The 17908-nt window shown below is 37.8% G+C and overlaps 1 protein-coding gene across 4 annotated transcripts in view; it reads left to right on the top strand.

Annotated features, from left to right (window-relative positions):
- Positions 1–17908, top strand: part of FAM13C (family with sequence similarity 13 member C) — a 150779-nt gene that overhangs the window by 49452 nt on the left and 83419 nt on the right. For all 4 annotated transcript variants that reach the window (XM_055138449.1, XM_055138448.1, XM_004616526.3 and 1 more), the window contains one exon: positions 9565–9683. In XM_055138449.1, the coding sequence (XP_054994424.1) occupies positions 9565–9683 (119 nt within the window). The remainder of the gene's footprint in view (positions 1–9564; positions 9684–17908) is intronic.

Below are 17908 nucleotides of genomic sequence, written 5' to 3'. Positions count from 1 at the left end.
TACCCTCACGGTGATTCTCTAATTAAAAATAAATAAATTAAAAAAAAAAGATATTTTAAATTTTTAAATATTTTGTTTTAATCACTTTGTATTTCATAAAATCACATAAGCTATCAATTATGATTCTTAAAATTATAATCATCTTTCCCCAAACAGTTTAAATAAATCCATAGCTTCTGTAATAGTCTTGCAAGTCCCAGTTTCTGAGAAGGGAGTGTGAACTTGGCAGAAGTATCATTTTGCCTTTCTCTTATGCCAGTGCACTGTGGGTATGACCAGATTCTGGTAGGAAGGTGTAAGTTGTGCTGCTCTATTTATAGATGCTGACTCACTGCTTTAGTTGTCCCATTTGGTCATGTTTTATTTCTTGCTGATGAAAATTTTGACTTTATTAAAATATATCATGAGTAAACTATAAAAAATAGATACCTATTTTAAAGAACATTATATCTTGACACAGAAATTATATTACTGGATGCACATTTACTAATATCCAACATTTCTTTTATTGTCTTACAATATCTTTCTGCATGTGGTTAAAATCTTTTAGCATTTCCCTAATTAAGATTGAGCAATAAGCTTCTTTCTCTGCATTTTCTTCTCATCACTCCTTCTTTATTCTCTTATTTTGGTGGGGGGAGGTTGTTTTGTTTTGGTTTTTGGCCATACCTGGAGCTGCTCAGTGGTTTGTTCTGGGTTTGCAGTCAGGAATTACTCCTGGAAGTGCTCCAGGGACCATATGGGATGCCAGCGATTGAGCCTGGGTTGAGCATGTGAAAGGAAAGTGCACTGCCTATTGTACTTACTCGAGTCCCTCCTTCATGATCACAGAACTCTCTTTTCCCCTTGCTATTCTCTTAGATATTTTAATTTAATTTTATGGGGTTTTTTAAATTTTTTTACTTTCTGGGTCGCACCCAGTGATGCATAGGGGTTACTCCTATCTCATGCACTCAGGAATTACTCCTGGTGCTCAGGGGACCATATGGGATGCTGGGAATCGAACCTGGGTCGGCCACGTGCAAAGCAAACGCCCTACCCACTATGCTATCACTCCAGCCCCAAGGGGTTTTATTTTTTTGTTTTAGGGGCCACCCAGCTGTGCTCAGGGCTTTTTTCTGGCTCTAGGGTTAGGGATCATTCCTGGATTGTACTTAGAGATCATTTGGTGGTGCTCAGACACCTCTATGGGGTGCCAGGGATCAAACCTGGGTTAGCTGCATGCAAGGTAAGTGCCCTACCTGCTGTACTATTACTCTGGTCCTTCAGTATTTTCATTTTAAACCATAAAAGTAATACTTATTTTTAAAACTAGAACATTGATGTAGTTTATAAATTCATGTGTCCCATGTTTGAAAAAGTTTACAATAATATACACAAATTGCCTTTTCCTTTCTTCTCTCCCTACGGCTCTTACTAAATACTTTTCCCCCTCCCAGCTTGAGTTTTACTTAACAAAATTTCATTAATCTAATATTAATCCTATATTTAATATTGATGTTTTTCTTCCAGGATTTCTTTGCATTCTCCATGTACACTGAAAGGTGCTACACCACTTGTAGTTTTAATCAACTTTATTCTTGTTCTTGGCCCTGAGGAGTCCTTAGTTTTGAGGAGTCTCTGGGATTCCAGCTCTTTATCCTTGAGTACTCTGATACGTCTAGAACTCTAACACCAAACTCTCTTGGAGCATAATTTCCCTTCCTATCTCCATCTCAAGGAGCACTAATAGCAGTCATTTCATTCTGCAGGCCAGAGACCTGGCACCATCTTTGGGCCCTTATTCTCATTCACCTACATCCTGTGACTCACTAGATCTTTAATATCTTTTAAGCCAGTCTACCTTCTTTCTAGAATCTCTGTATGTCAAGTCATAAGCACCTTACTTAGAGTGTTCTCATTGGCCTTTGCCCCCCACTCTTCTTCCCCTACTAATAACAGGCCCCAGCTGATATTATTTGCTGTTGCAAGCCTAAATATGTCTTGTTATACAAGTCACTTGTATTAAGTGACTTGCCGTTGCCTTATAAGAAAACCTGAGTTCTTCAAGATTTTTGAGGTTTATAGGATTTTTGAGGTTTATAGCATTTGGTCTCAGTCTGTGCCTTGCTTGATCTTACTTGATTCATTAATCACCCTTCCTTTTTTTTTCTTTTTGGGTCACACTCGGTTATGCACAGGGGTTACTCCTGGCTTTGCACTTGGGAATTACTCCTGGAAGTGCTCGGGGATGCTGGAAATCGAACCCGGGTTGGCCGTGTGCAAGGCAAACACCTTCCCTGCTGTACTATTGCTCCAGCCCCTCAATCACCACCCTTAACCTATGCTGACTGTAACCTCAAATGTCAGTCACCCTGAGTCTTCGAACATGCCATGCTTTTAGTAACACAGGTTCGCATCAGTACATTTATGTCCCCATCTCTTCCTGTTGTCACCCTGTACATTACTTCAGGAATGCATTCTCCCATGAGACAGGCTTGGTATGATTTTCCTATTTTCCCCAGAACATCTCACTTTTTACCTAGTGTACAGTCTATCATACTAGTACTTTAACTGCCTGTGTGTAATTTGTGGTTTGTGCCATCCACAACCCCTCTGACCCCCAGCATTGTCATTGCTAATCTGTTGGTGCGCAAGAACTAGGAAAAGTATGGAATTCAGAACATTGTTCTTTAAAAGAAATGTGTAGTTGAATAATGAATGAATATTTTCAGAAAGCCAGGCAGTTTATAAAGCTGAGAGGATAGCTTCCTCCTGAGTCCTAGGAGTTAAAATAAAGTCAGAAGCTTTACAGGCCTGGAGAGACCAGCTGAGTTAAAGGTCAGTGTCAGACCTGGAATTGGCAGTTTGAGATACCACTCCTATTAGGTCACACCTTGAATCTTGTTCCTGTTGCTTTCCCGACAGCATCGTCCTGTTTGGACTCCTCTATGATTCAGTGACACCCAGCAATTGCAGTTAACCTCGATCTGAGCGTACATAGTGCCTAACTCCTCAAGAGGGCAGGAGCAAAGTGTGAAAACTGGGGCCAGGGACTTAGATTTTGGGCAGTCACACTGCTAAGACAGGTAATCTAGCCTTCCTGCATGTCCGTCAGTTCACTGCCACCTGCTTCCAGCTGGATCTTGCACGCTCATTAAAGGAAGCTCTTCATTTCCCTCACTAACAAATCTCTCTCTCTTCAGAGTCCCTGTATCCACAGCCTGTTAAAGAGGAAGGGAAAACAATAAGGCAGCAACACTGAGAACCCAAATGCCTTATGACTCTTTACACTCCCTGTATGTTCTATTAATTTTACACTTGAAAGCCACCCACCCCATCTGTTACATTTTGTTAAATGTGACTGTTCATGCTGATTTGCATTGGCTACTTCTCAGCTTGAAAGTGATAAAGTGAATTCCTATACTGGGACCCACAAAGTGGAGAACATTCCAGTGGCTGTTCCAAATTCAATCTAAGTTAGCTCCCACTTATGGGAAACACCTGTCAAGGAATCCTAAAGCGGCCAATCCCAGCCCTCCAACCCAGCTTTAGCTAGTTTACCTTAACTGAGAAAGGAGAAACTGCCAGCACTCCCAACCCTTCATTCTGTTTTCTAGTTGCCTCCCTGCCTGCTCTTGCTCCAGCCCTCTCAGCAGGAGCCCTCCTCAGCCTCTGAGGCCCTTTACTTCCTCATTTCATGATTTGTTTTCCCTTGTGTAAAGGACTTTAGATGTTACTAAATCAACATCTCCTGCATAAACGAGTCTTTGTGATCTGGGTAAGTCATCTTTTGCTTCTTGACTTGATAATTTTCACTGGGGAAACTGGAAGACTAATTCATCTCCTAGTTTTACCTAGGAAATATAAAAAAGGGCTCTTGTTTTAGTGCCTGATACATAGAGATGCGACACTTAGTAGGTGTTATTTGGCTTGAAATGTGGACAAAATAGACAATATTTAAATGCCAATTATCTACTAAAAATTCTTACAACTGTTGACTGGGTGATATCTCTGTACAACATATAAGGAAATTAGGAAATATTATACAAGGCTATATTATTTATGGATTTTTGTGGACTTTTAACCTACACCTGATTTTTTCCATGATATATTTTATTTCTACATAGATGTAGCATAAGGCAAGCAGACATTATTTACAGAATTGGTCTGAAAAAAATAGTTCTCTAAGTTGTCTATTTCTTAAAGTGTAGAGCATTTAAAATAATAATCAGATTCATGTTTTTAAAAAGAAATTTGAATAAGTTCTTTTTAAGTTTCTCACTAATTATAAAATGAATGCGACAATTCCCATAGTACTTTTAATCAGTGGTAGTGGTCTTTAAAATCCCCAATTAGTCAACACTTTAATTTACTTCACAGTTGTATGAAAGTTTAAGGGAAAAGAAAATGTAGAGTGATATAGGATATATTTTTTTATAATGCTTTTCCTTGTTTTTCATTAAAGTTAAATATACTGATTTTGCAAACTATGGAGCTATCAGCTGTATTAGTCATGCAGTAATTAGAGCTCTTGAGAAGAATATGCTATCATAAATGCAAGACTTCATAATTATCAATGGAGTTATTAGTTAGAAAAACATTTCATTTAAACTTTAACACAGCAGTTTAAAAAATTATATATATTGAAATAGATTGGACACAAATGAAGCTACAAGTGTGAGAAGATGAAAAAAATTAATGTTTAGGTTGACCACATCTTAGAAAAAGATTAAGAGGATGTATATAACTTTAAGACCCATGGATAACATACTGACTTAGCAAACCAAAGCAGATTAACCACAAGGTAAATTAGGTTGGAAAATTCTTTTCTTCTGAGTCATGTATTTATCAAATTGGGGGGCTTGAAAGGGGCTTAAAACCATGGCTGTGCTGTTGGATTGAAAGATTCTTTCAAGTTCTGCAAGTATCAGCTGGAGCTAGTAAGATCCCAACAATAACCCGCTGAATTATTATCATCCTTGGTTTATAGTGAGTGATTTCATTTACCTATTCATTTTATTTTTAATATTTTAGTATTAACATAACTTTGTTACAATATTAATGTTTGTGCTTTTGCTGTAAAGCTACTGAACCTTCACAACCTCCAACTGCCAAAGACCCTCCACCACTTTCTTTATATCATTTTTAGTTCACTACTTTCTCACCATATACTTCAGCCCATCTCCACACCCACTTGGAGAATTATTTTCATTGACTACTGTCCATCCCCTTGCCTTGTTTCTTTATATACCACACAGGAGTGAGATAAGCCAGCATTCGTTCTTCTCCCTCTGACAATTCTCAACAGTAGGTGACTTCTCTTTAATGTTGATGCTAGTGCATGCTACTAGTGGTTCACACTTGAATGCGGTTTAGTTTACACAAATTACAGCTCCAGCCTCAATGTGTTTAGTAAAAGAATCTCAATGATTTCGAATAATTCTTTTAGCACTTGGTTGTTATAGCTAATTCTAAACAAATATGCAACAAAAAACTTTCAAGGACAAAGGTAATCAGATATTCTTTTTTGTACTTGTCTAGACCTACGTTTGTGTCATGTCACCCCCACTGCTGTATTCTGCTGGTCATGCTCTGTAATTTCCTCATGCTTATACACATCTTTCCTTTCACTCTTCATATGCAACGGTAACTTAACATTGAAGGGTGCATTTAAAAAGGCATCTTATTTTCTAAAAAGCCTGTTATTTAATCAAATAGGTTGTGTCTTTAATAAATGGTAGTGTCACTGAGTAGAGGAAAGGTAGTGTTATTTTAGCATATCAAATAATTTCAAATTTCATCACTCTATCACTGTCATCTCATTGCTCATCAATTTGCTTGAGCAGGTGCCAGTAACATCTCCATTCGTCTCTGTCGCATTCAGGGTCAGGGGAATGAAGCCCATTATTGTTACTGCTTTTGGCATATAGAATACGCCTCAGGTAGCTTGCCAGGCTCTGCTGTGTGAGATTCTGCTTCACTCTCTTCCAGGAGCTTTGTTTTATAGTCTCTGGATCTTGGCCATTGATGAGATTACATGGCACCAAGGGCAGTTTGTGGGTGTGGCTGCCAAGCTACTGGAAAACTGGGGATCTGGGTGGAGGAGGCCCAGTCTGGATCCAAGCAGCCTTGGAGATCTCAGCCAGGGTCCTGCATACCTGGGTCCCTCTGCCAGTTCCTTCATGCATGAGGCTCGTCCAAGCATGTGGAGAGTGGCCTTGAGCATGGCTGTGGCTGGGTTATGGAGGTTTTTGGCTGTTTCTCTGCTTGGTGCTTGGGGAAGGGAGGGAAAGTCAACCTGTCCTCCTCCAAGCGGGCCCCAGTAAAGACAGCCTGGTGCAGGGGCAGGAGATTCTGCCTCCAAATTTAATAGCAACAATATTTTGTTATTTCTTTTTTTTTGTCACACCTGGTAATGCTCAGGGGTTACTCCTGGCTCTGCATTCAGAAATTACTCCTGATGGTGCTCAGGGGATCATATGGGATCCTGGGGATTGAACTTGGGTCAGCCACAAGGCAAACACTCTACCATAAGCTGTACTATTGCTCAGGCCCCTCTTTTGTTACTTCTCATGGTTTATGCTGATTAAGAATTCACTTAGGTCACTGGTGAAGGGATGGGTGTTGAAATACTGTATGACTGAAATTCAGTCATGAATGGCTTTGTAATGCTCCCTAAAAAATAATAAAAAATTAAACAAAAATTTCAGGATTAAAAGAAAAAGAATTCACTTAGGATACAATATGGAGATTTTTGTCTCAGATTTATGATGTGGAGCCTTCGATTTCAAGATTTGTGGTCTTTAAATTTGGTTCATATGAAGATTCATTGATTTTCACCTTTGGGATTTATTGGGTTTATTGGTGTATATGGAATCATTTCCTGACATTATAAAAGGAAGGAAACTAAACTGAAAATATATTCCTTACAAAATAATTTCAAAGATCAAATCACTTTTGGAATAAAGACTATATCTAGCATTTTCTGAGTGAGGTTGAACTTGGTTCTGGTCTGTAGGGGTTTTGGAGATCAGCATTTTGGAGCATGAGCTAATTGTTAATGAAAAGGTCAGTATCTGCCACTGTAATTGTGAATATATTTTATATCAGAGTCTGCTGTTATTCAGGATGAATTATATGTAACTTCTTACTAATTCTAACTCTCCATACCAGTCTAAAATTTCACATTTTTAGAGGTGAAGAAGCATAGATGAGGATGCCACTTTTTTTCTCTAAAGAATCAGGGTTATGTCAGCTATCCCAAAATACTTTTTAATTTAATGTCAGAGAGAATTCTTCTGTAATGCTCCATGGTCTCTTACTTGAACAGACTAAAGTAGCACCTTCTCCAGAGACCTCTTATTATTTCCATATGAATTGTAAAATCCTTGGAAATCCAATAGTATGTAACCCCAAGTCCTTCTCAATCCTGTGAGTTCAAAGAATTAGATCAAATACTTTCCTTGAAAAATTAAAATATAAGGAAAGAGGAAAAAACTCTTTTTCTGAAAGGGTGGCTTTAATAACATGGAAATTTATGACTTAATCATTTTTTTAGAGACTCGAAGAATAGATTTTTGTTCTAGGACTATAAATATTGAGGCTTCAAATATGTTTAAAATAATGCCAGAAACAAGTATTCCATTTGAAAAATAGGTTTTGGCTTTGTTGAATTTATTTAGGTTAAATTGCTAAGGGCTTAACAATTGTTTCATAGTTATAAGAGAAATATTCTCCTTCATTGTGTGTTTCCAGATGGCAGGTACTAAAGGTGTGTTACTTAAAGCTTGGAATACTGTCTCCATATCACCAACAAGAAAATAGAGGTCCAGATAATGTATTTTCCTAAGGTCACAAACCTAGAACTAGAAATCAAGGCTAGCCCATAGGAACGCATTGTTTGGGGAAGTGTAGTCGTTATTTGTGTAGCTGTGGAATGGTGTACAAACATTTACTAAATCTAGAGAACTAGTGCCTACTAATGAAATGTTTTCACATGGATCTCTTCAGGCTTGAAGCTAGAAATTTAAATAGAATGAAAAATGCAGACCTTGACAGATCTAATCTGTCTCTATATTTTTTTAAATTTCTGTTTCATCCTTCTTTTCCCCCACTATTCCTCGTATAGGAAGACATGTGATTTTACTTTAGAAGTTTGCATATCTAAATGGCTAGTCCTAGAAATCATTATTTTGGAAAAATGACTTCTGAGATATGTGACCTATTTGTATACGTATAAAGTTCAACTTAATTCCTAAGAAAGGGGTTTAGTCAGTATTCCAATCACAATATACTGCACAAATCAGACCACAAACCACCCTATCACTTGAAAATTTTAACTGCATAACAATATTTTTGCATTTGCAGAACTTATTACTGATTTGGTTTTGTTATTTCATTTATTATATATAAAGCGATCCTAATAAGAAAAATTACCAGAGTTTGGCATATTTCAAAGACTTTGGTAGTCCAACTGATTAACATAAAGCTTTCATTTTGGGTATTATGTTATTGTGTTGAATCCAGATACATTTTAGCTTGGATGTGCTTATGATATTCTCTGGAAATTTTAGCATCTTGGAGTTTTTTTAAATTACTGAGAAGATTGCATCGTGGACTGGCTAATGTATCCACTTTGTTGGTAGTTAATGGCAATAATGTGTGTGTGTGTGTGTGTGTGTGTGTGTGTGAGAGAGAGAGAGAGAGAGAGAGAGAGAGAGAGAGAGAGAGAGAGATAGGGAGAGAGATGAGGTAGAGGTGGTAGTTAGTGGAGGAAGAGCAAGCATTTCACAAAACAGGAGGAAGGTCAAGCATTTCAGAAAAGTAATGTGTTCTTTAACTTTCAGACTACCCTAAATTTGTTATTACAGAAATTGTGTATGATTATGTGGAAAATAATGGATAAATTCCTGAAGGAAACAATATTTCAAAGCTTGTTATGATTTCAGGTCATATTGTTCTGTTTGTGAATATAAACATTTTCAAAATGAATAAAGTCTAGAAATTATGTTTTCAATTATATTCATTGAATACTACTCTGTAATAGTTTTTTTTTTTCTTTTTGAGCCACACTCAGCAGTGCTTAGGGATCACTCCTGGACATACGCATAGTGCTGGGGATAAACTGGGTCAACTGTGTGCAAAGCTAGTGCCTAGACCCTTGTTTTTAACTCTCTCCAGCCATGTAATAAATTTTTAAAAACTGAAGCAAAATAGTTTTTATTGAAAGAAATTCACTTGGTAAAATGTGAGGGAAGATGAAGAGTAGTGTATGTTCAAGAGCGAACACAGGCTTTTCCAGAGTGGAAAAAACCCCACATTTTTTAAATCCCTCATTCATTCTGAAACGGCGATCTCATGCATTTGAACTTTAGGTTTAAGTCAGTTTTATCTTGTAGGATCTGACATTTCTTCAGTTTCAGGTCACTCCTGGGTCCCATTCCCCAGCTACAAACAGCCAAGTGTTACATATCGTAGCTCACTTTCCCTGACACCACCATTCCGCTCCCCAGTCTCAGTAGAAAAGTGAGCACAAATGAGGGCAGCTGTCGACTCCTCTACTTTGCTTTTTCATTTTTACAGGAGACGGAGCATGCTCTGCCCAGCCAGCCAGAGTGCCGGGGCCGAGCAGGAATGCCCGCACAGCAAAATCCACAAAGCCACACCTTTGGAGGCCAAGAAGCAGCGCGGCTTCAACCAAGGTGAGTCCTTGTGGTGGAAAGTTGCAATGGTACCTAGGGTCTTCTTCCCAGAAATGTGAGCATCCGTACCTCCACATTTATTGTCTAGTTCGTATCCTCGAGAGGTAGAGCCCCTGCTTAAAGGAGCCTGAAGTCACTGGGTCCAAGTTTAAGAGAACTGTAAATAATCTACTTTCTCAGTTTTCAGTAAACAGATAATCAGCTTTCAGGTTCAGAGAGAAGTAATTCCGATCCTTAGAGAATGATGTCGATTTAATTCCGTCCTTTTGTTCTAGCCTAGAAATGATTAGGTTTTCCACTGTGCTGATTATTAATGATGATACAGAAATCTTTAATCCGATTGATTTTTCACATCTTACCTCATTTAGTCCTCATTTCCTCTTTCAGGAGTTATCTCAGTCTGGTGAGTTCAAAAAGGCTGAACCTAAAGGTGAATCTGAAATGTCTGTTTATGGCATGACAGATGTGTCTTCCGTACTAGTCCAAGTGCCGTCTTAAGCTGTGACATAGCCCCAAGGCTGGCATCCCTGGGATGCTAGACCTTGAGGAGACAGCCCTGGGTCTGGGGCAAGGATGTACGTGGAAGGCTGTCTGTACAAGGTTGGCAAGGCATTCTTCAGGGAGCCTGGCATCACAGCTGTCTGTGGAAAGTTTCTACTGGAAATAAACAGAAGGAAAAAACCCAACCACTAGTTGTGTCAGCTGTCTTTGTAGGATCTTGTGTACAGTGTAATCATAGCCCTCACTCCATGGAGGGGGAGTGCCATGTCTCTGTGCGTGACCTTTAGAAAGCTTTTCTAAGGCAGCATAATCTAAATGAAACAACTCTAGAGAAGTTTGTCTGGGCTATGTAAATGTGCTTTTGTATACCAAATTTACTTTTGAAACGTATAATATGGTACCAAGGGTATCACAGTATAAAAAAAAGCTTACAGATTGCCCCTTAAAGTAATTGATTTTTTGGTTAACTTTTGAAATTATAAGAATACATTTGAACTTTAAAACCTAATCTGATTTGTCAAGATATTAAAATAATTTGAATATCTTAAAATATATCTATCATACTCAGTTTAGAAATAAATCCTCAGAGGATTTACCCCCAAAGTAAGTGATCCTCTATCCAATTGCATTAATGGGCATCTTTTATACCTTCCCCATGAGTGCCCTTCTCTTGTTATTCTCATCTTACCTGAACTTAGAATAGTTGAACTCAACCTTGTCATTTCTCTGCTGATCAGAACATCTTGTCTCATATTCGGTCACAGTAATATGTCTTTTGTAGACTGACTAGAATTGGTTTAGTCAATGATATCAATTCATACCACATGCTCCGACTTTAGGCTAATAACTATCTCTGCCAGTAGGAATAAGGTCAACTATATTCCTATGTGTATTACAAATTAATTTTTAAAAATTGGTGCTGGCAAGTAGAACAGTAAGGCCCTTGCCTTGTATGTGGCTGATCTGAATTCGAACCCCACAACCCCATGTTCCTCCCACCTCAGCACCATCAGAATCCCTGAATATTGCTGGGTATGGCCGCAAAAACAAACAAAAATCTTATTTGCATATGGAAAACATTGTAACCTTTTGAAGTAAATATGTCAGTGACAAAGAAAAAGGTTAGCGGGAGCCGGAGCAATAGTTCAGTGGGTAGGGTGTTTGCCTTGCACACGGCCAACCCATGTTCAGTCTCAGCATCCCATATGCTAGAGCACAGCTGGGAGTAATTCCTGAGTGCCGAGCCAGTAGTAATCTCTGAGCATTGCTGGGTGTGTGTGTGTGACCCAAAAAGCTATATATATATATATATATATATATATATATATATATATACATATATATACATATATATTTATTTATTAGCAATTAACTTCCTTAAAGTTGATTGATATTTGGTAGACTTAATATCCTTTTATATCCCATCTATGTTGGGGAAAGCAATTGATTCTTTTATTCTTCTATTATTAACCAAGGACAGGTCAGAAATCTTATGAAATTCTTTTTGGGATCATTCCTATATGAGTGCCAAAGAGTTAATAGTATTGAGTAATCCTGATAAGAAAAGAAAAACATCAGAACAATTCTTATATTGGGGGATGGAGAGTTGCAACTTTTTCAGATTTTCAGAGATCCTATAGCACTTTTTCACAGTCTTTCTTCCCAAAGATACATGCTTATGTAAAACTTTAAGAGGGTTTTGTTGTTGTTGTTGTTTTTGCTTTTAATTTTTTCCCCTCTGCATGTCAGGGAAAGGAGCCAAGCATCGGCTCATCCTTCCTCATTAAGTTTGTCTCCCAAAATAGGTTGATCACTTTTTGTAAAATAAAGGTCTGGTCTCTTTTCCTCTTTTTATTTTTTATTAATGTTGTGTGTGTGTGTGTGTGTGGTTTGGCATCATACTTGGCGAGTCTCAGGGATTACTCCTGGTGATGGCTCAGGGAACCAGATGGGATGCCAGTAATCAGTGTTGGGTCATCCACATTAAGGGCAAATGCCCTATCCACTGTACTCTCTCCAGACAAGGTCTTTCTTCCTCTCAACAGACCTTTCCTAACCGCAAATCCCTTGTCCTTTTATCCTTTTCCCCTTTAGACTCTTATGTTTCACTGGCACAGGCTTTTTTTTAGCCAGCAGTATTTCAGAATACCCTGTGAAACAGTGCTCGCCAAGGTGTTAAGTTCAGATCAAGAGTTCAAGAATGGCATTAGGTCTCTTATGCCTGGTACTGTTCACATGAGTATATAGATTGGACTAGTAACCTTCAAGCTCTAGTTATTTGTCAGAACCATGACTACCTAGGGACTTCATTTAGGGACATTATACTGGAACTTTAAAACAGAAATTACTACAGGGATTGTGAAATTTGATGAACTGGTGAAATGAGAGATGAAGCTAAAAACAACTTTGAGTCAGGCAGCTCACATTTCTGATAACACTTGTCTTCTGTTTTAAGCCAGGATATTGCCAGATTCCAACACAATATGCTGGATCTTAGTAGAGACATAATATTAAAATAGGATCATCAGACCTAAGTGTGTCATAGTGAGGGGAAGAATCAAGCTAAATCTTAACTGGTGTAAAGGGACACCTCTTTTATCATTGTAGGTTGGAGGGGTGGTTGGTGGTGATCAATACCATTGTTTTAATGAACAGGTTCTAGAAATAGAAGGATAAGCTTTCTGCAATAAGGAGCTGTCAGTGGGTTAAATGTTACTGGAATTAGACATGATTTGAGTTAGTCATCAAAGATCAAATCTATCCCTATAGAAATGGAATTTTTGAATAGTTTGTCATGGGACAAATTATGGAATGACTATACCAAGAAGTCATTTTAGAACTTCAGCTCTTGGAGCATATTTTTTCTTTTATAACTATATATATTTCTATTCTATTACAAGAAGGCTTTTGCTGTGTCTCTGGACTAACTCCCAAAGTTAATGTTAGTCATTATTGTATTGCTACTCTAACAAATGACCAAAAATCTATGAATTAAAATTAAATTTTTTTTGAGAGGGCCTGGGTCACACCCAGTTGTGCTCAGGGCTACAACTCAGGTTGGCCACATGCAAGACATGAGTCTTAATGTATTTACTATTTTCTATGACTCCACAAATTATCTTTCTTATAATTCTGTAAAATTCTCAATAAGGATTTCACTGCTAAAATCACTGTATCAGTCCTACATTCCTTCCTGAAGGTTCTTGGGGAAGTGGTTTACTTCTTATCCTTTTCAGCTACCAGAATTAATTTGCTCATGGCTTATTGCTCTGTTTTTCAGGCAAACAACAATGCATTTCTGAGTTCTCTCACATACATCTCCCCTTGATCATCATCAAGAATGATTTCCCTAAAAAAAAAATTGAATCACCATGAGACATAGCTGCAAAATTGTTCATGATTGGATTTCAGTCATATATTGTTCCAAAATCTATCCCTTCAACAGTGTACATTTCCCACCACCAGTGTCCCAGTTTTCCTTCTGCTCCTCTTTGGCAGGCACTTTTCTGAAAGATTTCTTGATTTCTAAGAAGTAAAGTGATTGATTAGATTTGGTAAATCACATTATCCATAGTAATCTCCCTATCTCAAGGTTTTTAATTTAGTGGGATCTGCATAATCTCTTTTGTCATGTAAAGTGACATAGTCAGGGGATAAGGGATGATAACACATTTATCTTTGGTGGGCATTATTCTGCATAGTTTCATAGGTTCCTTTTTCCAGGCTAAATCTCTAAAGCATTAATTGCCATCAAGTATAGTGTGTAGGACCACTCCCTGTAGAGTGACAGAATCACTGTCTTTATCTCTGCCTACACCAATGTTTGCTTATTTTTCTGAATTCCCTACCACATACCATATTTAGTCCCTGAGATTATTTGTAGCCTACATTCCATTTGTCATGTCCTACATCACTTGGCAAAACAATAGGAAGTCACATAAGAGATTTCAATCAGGTGTTTGTTATGGAGTATGTCTAGAATGGAATCTACGATTATGTGTGGATGTGCATATATATACATATTAATATTTATGTATTTTAAATATTTTATGAAATATTTAGAAATATTAAATTAATTATGGATTTTGAGAATTATTTTGAAAAATCAGAAGAGGCAATAACCCGTACAAGGCAGCAATTAGCTGGAGCTGAGGAGCTGCTCTTCATTTTTTTTTTCCAGTTTCTATTTAATCTCTCCTTTTTTAGCTTGATTCTCTTAGCCTGACTCTTTCCTATAGGCATTTGACTTATAGTGCCTGCTTCATTATTTTTCCCCTATCAATTGCTCATCCTGGGAACTCAAGCAGCCTGAAGCAAAGGCCCTAATAAGGTGATGGCTGATAATGTCTTCAAATCTCCTTTCAAATATGACTTGTTTATATTTTAACTTGAATGTTCAGTACATCTCAGTACAGTGAGATGTGCATATTATACCATGCTAGCATGCTCCTTAGTATCTATTTTTTAAACTTGTAAATTTATAGAACCTCATTTAGAGTAAGAAAGAAGCCTTACTAATCATTTAATATAATCCTTTTATTTTCTATTTTGGCACCCAGTGAGGTTTTGAGTGACTTAAGACTTCTCTCCCCTTGTAACAGAACCAAGACTGGGGCCATCAATTTGTTTAAAGCAAGCACTTGATGAATATGCATTCTCATGATTGATTTTTATAGCTAAAGCTGATGTCAATCCTATAAACCCTCAGAAATGGCAGGGGGAAATTTATATATGTAAGAATATATTAATAAAGATAGGGGTTTCTTACCCAGTCAAGTAAATTTGGTTTTGAGAGTGATTAGTGCACTGAAGTTTAAAATACTATATTGAAATTTATGATAACTATTAATGTGTTAAAGATCTTCGCTGAGTACATAGGGAATGCTCTATAGTATTGTGCAACTACTAATTAAGTTGGTGGTTACATTTATGAATGGGAGTTCATTAGCCTGTCATCATAAAAACCACAGTTAAAGGGGTCTAAAGATTGAGTATTAATAAGCACAATGAACTTTGATGACTGCGACTATATTTGTGATGTTTTAGATAAAAGAAAAAAAGCCTTGCTTCCTTATGGGAAAAAGTTTATTGGCAGCAACTTTTCCATGGGGACTAAGTCCTTTCGTCTTTTTCTTTTTAGCTGGACAATGTCGTGCATGTTAGTAGCTAAAATTGTTTGCTACTTAATACTTTTCATGTAAGTTGCAAAGTCTTAATAAGCTCTACTGAAATATGAGAGGATGAACTCTTAGAGATTCTAGTAATATCAGAGACAAGATCTGCCTTCATGGACCATATTAGAGTATGAGCTTTACATGTTGCTAGTATATTCTTTCTCCTTGGAGTGCTGTTAGGATTTGATTTTTCTTTTTTTTTTATGAAGAAGGGGAAAGTGAGGTAGATATTTTAAAAAGAAGCTTCTCTTGACAATGTTTTGAGACTCTCTGATTGGGTAATAAGTGGTTTCTAAAATATCTTACTTTGTGTATACTGCATTCAAAGATAGTCACATAGTGAGGATTCTTTCCCCACCATCCTGCCTTTGACCCTGATGGGACAGAAATAATGCATTTAAACAGAACATTCAGAGTACAAAATGCAGGTTCTTCTCCGTGTCTCTCAGGGAACCCTAACCTAACCAAGTTCCTAAGTTTTTTCCTTTAGTAGCAGTTTAGGTCAAATGACTTTTTTTTTTTTTTTTGCTTTTTGGGTCACACCCAGCGATGCTCAGGGGTTACTCCTGGCTTTGCACTCAGGAATTACTCCTGGCGGTGCTTGGGGGACCATATGGGATGCCGGGAGGAATGTAGGGCTATAAATTTACCCCTTAACACAGCTTTAGCCATGTCCCATAGGTTCTGGTAGCTTATGTCTTCATTCTCATTTGTTTTGAAGTATCTTTTGATCTCTTCCTTGATTTCCTTTTTGATTTACTCGTTGTTCAACAGGGAATTGTTTAATTTCCATGTGTTCGATTTGGTGCTCCATGTCTGTGTGTGCTTAGCTTCTATTTTCAGTGCATCATGGTCCGAGAAGATGGTTGATACATTTTCTATCTTGCTGATTCTGTTGAGGTATATTTTGTGACCCAGCACGTGGTCTATTTTGGAGAATGTTCCATGTGCACTGGAGAAAAATGTAGATTCTTTTTTTGGGGGGTGTAAGGCCCTGTATAGTCTATAAGCCCTCTCTCTTCTATTTCTTCGTTCAAGGCCATTGTTTCCTTGATGAGTTTTGTTCTTGTTGATCTATCCAGAGGAGATAAAGTGGTGTTGAAGTCTCTGACTACTATTGTGGTGCTAGTGATGTCCTCCTTAAAGTTTGTTAGGAGTTGCTTTAAATATTTAGCTGGTCGCTCGTTAGGTGCGTATACGTTTAAGAGTGTGATTTCTTCCTGTTGTACATATCCCTTGATGAATAGAAAATGACTGTCACTGTTCCTTCTAATCTTTTTCAGCCTGAAATCTATGTTGTTAGCTACTAGTATGGCCACCCCAGTTTTTTTGAGGGAGTTGTTTGCTTGTAGGATTGTTTTCCATCCTTTGACTTTGAGCCTGTGTTTGCTCTGACTGTTCAGGTGTGTTTCTTGTAGAAAGTTGGGTTTAGTTTCCGAATCCATTTTGCTAGTCTGTGTCTCTTGATTGGTGCATTTAGCTCATTGACATTGAGAGAGATTATTGTCTTGGGATTATGTGCCATCTTTCTGTAGGGTTTGTTGTTCTTGTTAGGGTTTTTCTTTGTCTTACAGCAGCCCCTTTAGACCTTCTTTTGGTTTGGTTTTGAGTCTATGAAGTTCTTGAGTTGTTGTTTATCTGAGAAATAGTGTATGGTTCCTTTGAGTTTGAGTGAGAGTTTAGCTGGATAGAGTAATTATGGTGAGACGTTCATCTTGTTGAGCTTTTTCACTATATCCCACCATTGTCTTTGGGCTTGGAGGGTTTCCTCTGATAGGTCTGCTGTAAAATCTAAGGAGTGATCCTTTGTATGTGATTTCCTTCTTTGACCTTGCTGCTTGCACTATTGTGTCTCTATCCGTGGCATCCATCATTGTGACTATGATATGCCTGGGAGTTTTTTTGTTGGGGTCCCTTTTAGTTGGCACCCTTCGGGCTCCTTGGATCTGGATGCCCGCATTCTCCAGCTCTAGGAATTTCTTAGCAATGATGTCTTTAACTGTGTTTTTTTCATTGGGATTAGTTCCCTGTGCTTCTGGTACTCCCATGATTCTTATGTTGTTCCTTTTGAGGTCTTCCCCTAGGACTCTGATTTGCCCTAGAGCCATCTTGAGGTCTTTTGCCATTATTTGTTGTTGTTTGTAAGCTTTGTGCAGGTCATCTTCAAGCTCACTGAATTCTATCTTCTGTTGCAGTCATTCTACTGTTGAAGGCTACTACTGAGCTTTTTATTTCATCTACTAATTCCTTTAATTGTGTGACATCTGTTCGTAGGTTTGAAATTTCTGCTCTCATTTCTTCCTATGTTTTGTTGGTGGTCCATTCCAAGGTTGTGGTCATATCCTCCCTTAGTTTCTTGATTGTTCGTTCCATGGTTGTGTTCATATCCTCCCTTAGTTTATTGGCTGTCCGTTCCATGGTTGTTTTGAGTTCCTTGACCATCTTCACAATTTCTTCTCTGAAATCTTGATCTGAGAGGAGGTTGTATTTGTGGGTGACCTATATTGAGGTTTCTGGAATTTCTTCATTTTCTGTTTGTGGCGTTTTTTT

The sequence above is a fragment of the Sorex araneus genome, chromosome 5 (assembly GCF_027595985.1).
Source record: "Sorex araneus isolate mSorAra2 chromosome 5, mSorAra2.pri, whole genome shotgun sequence".
In the NCBI taxonomy this organism is placed as follows: domain Eukaryota; kingdom Metazoa; phylum Chordata; class Mammalia; order Eulipotyphla; family Soricidae; genus Sorex; species Sorex araneus.
This window is presented reverse-complemented; position numbering and strand designations above follow the sequence as displayed.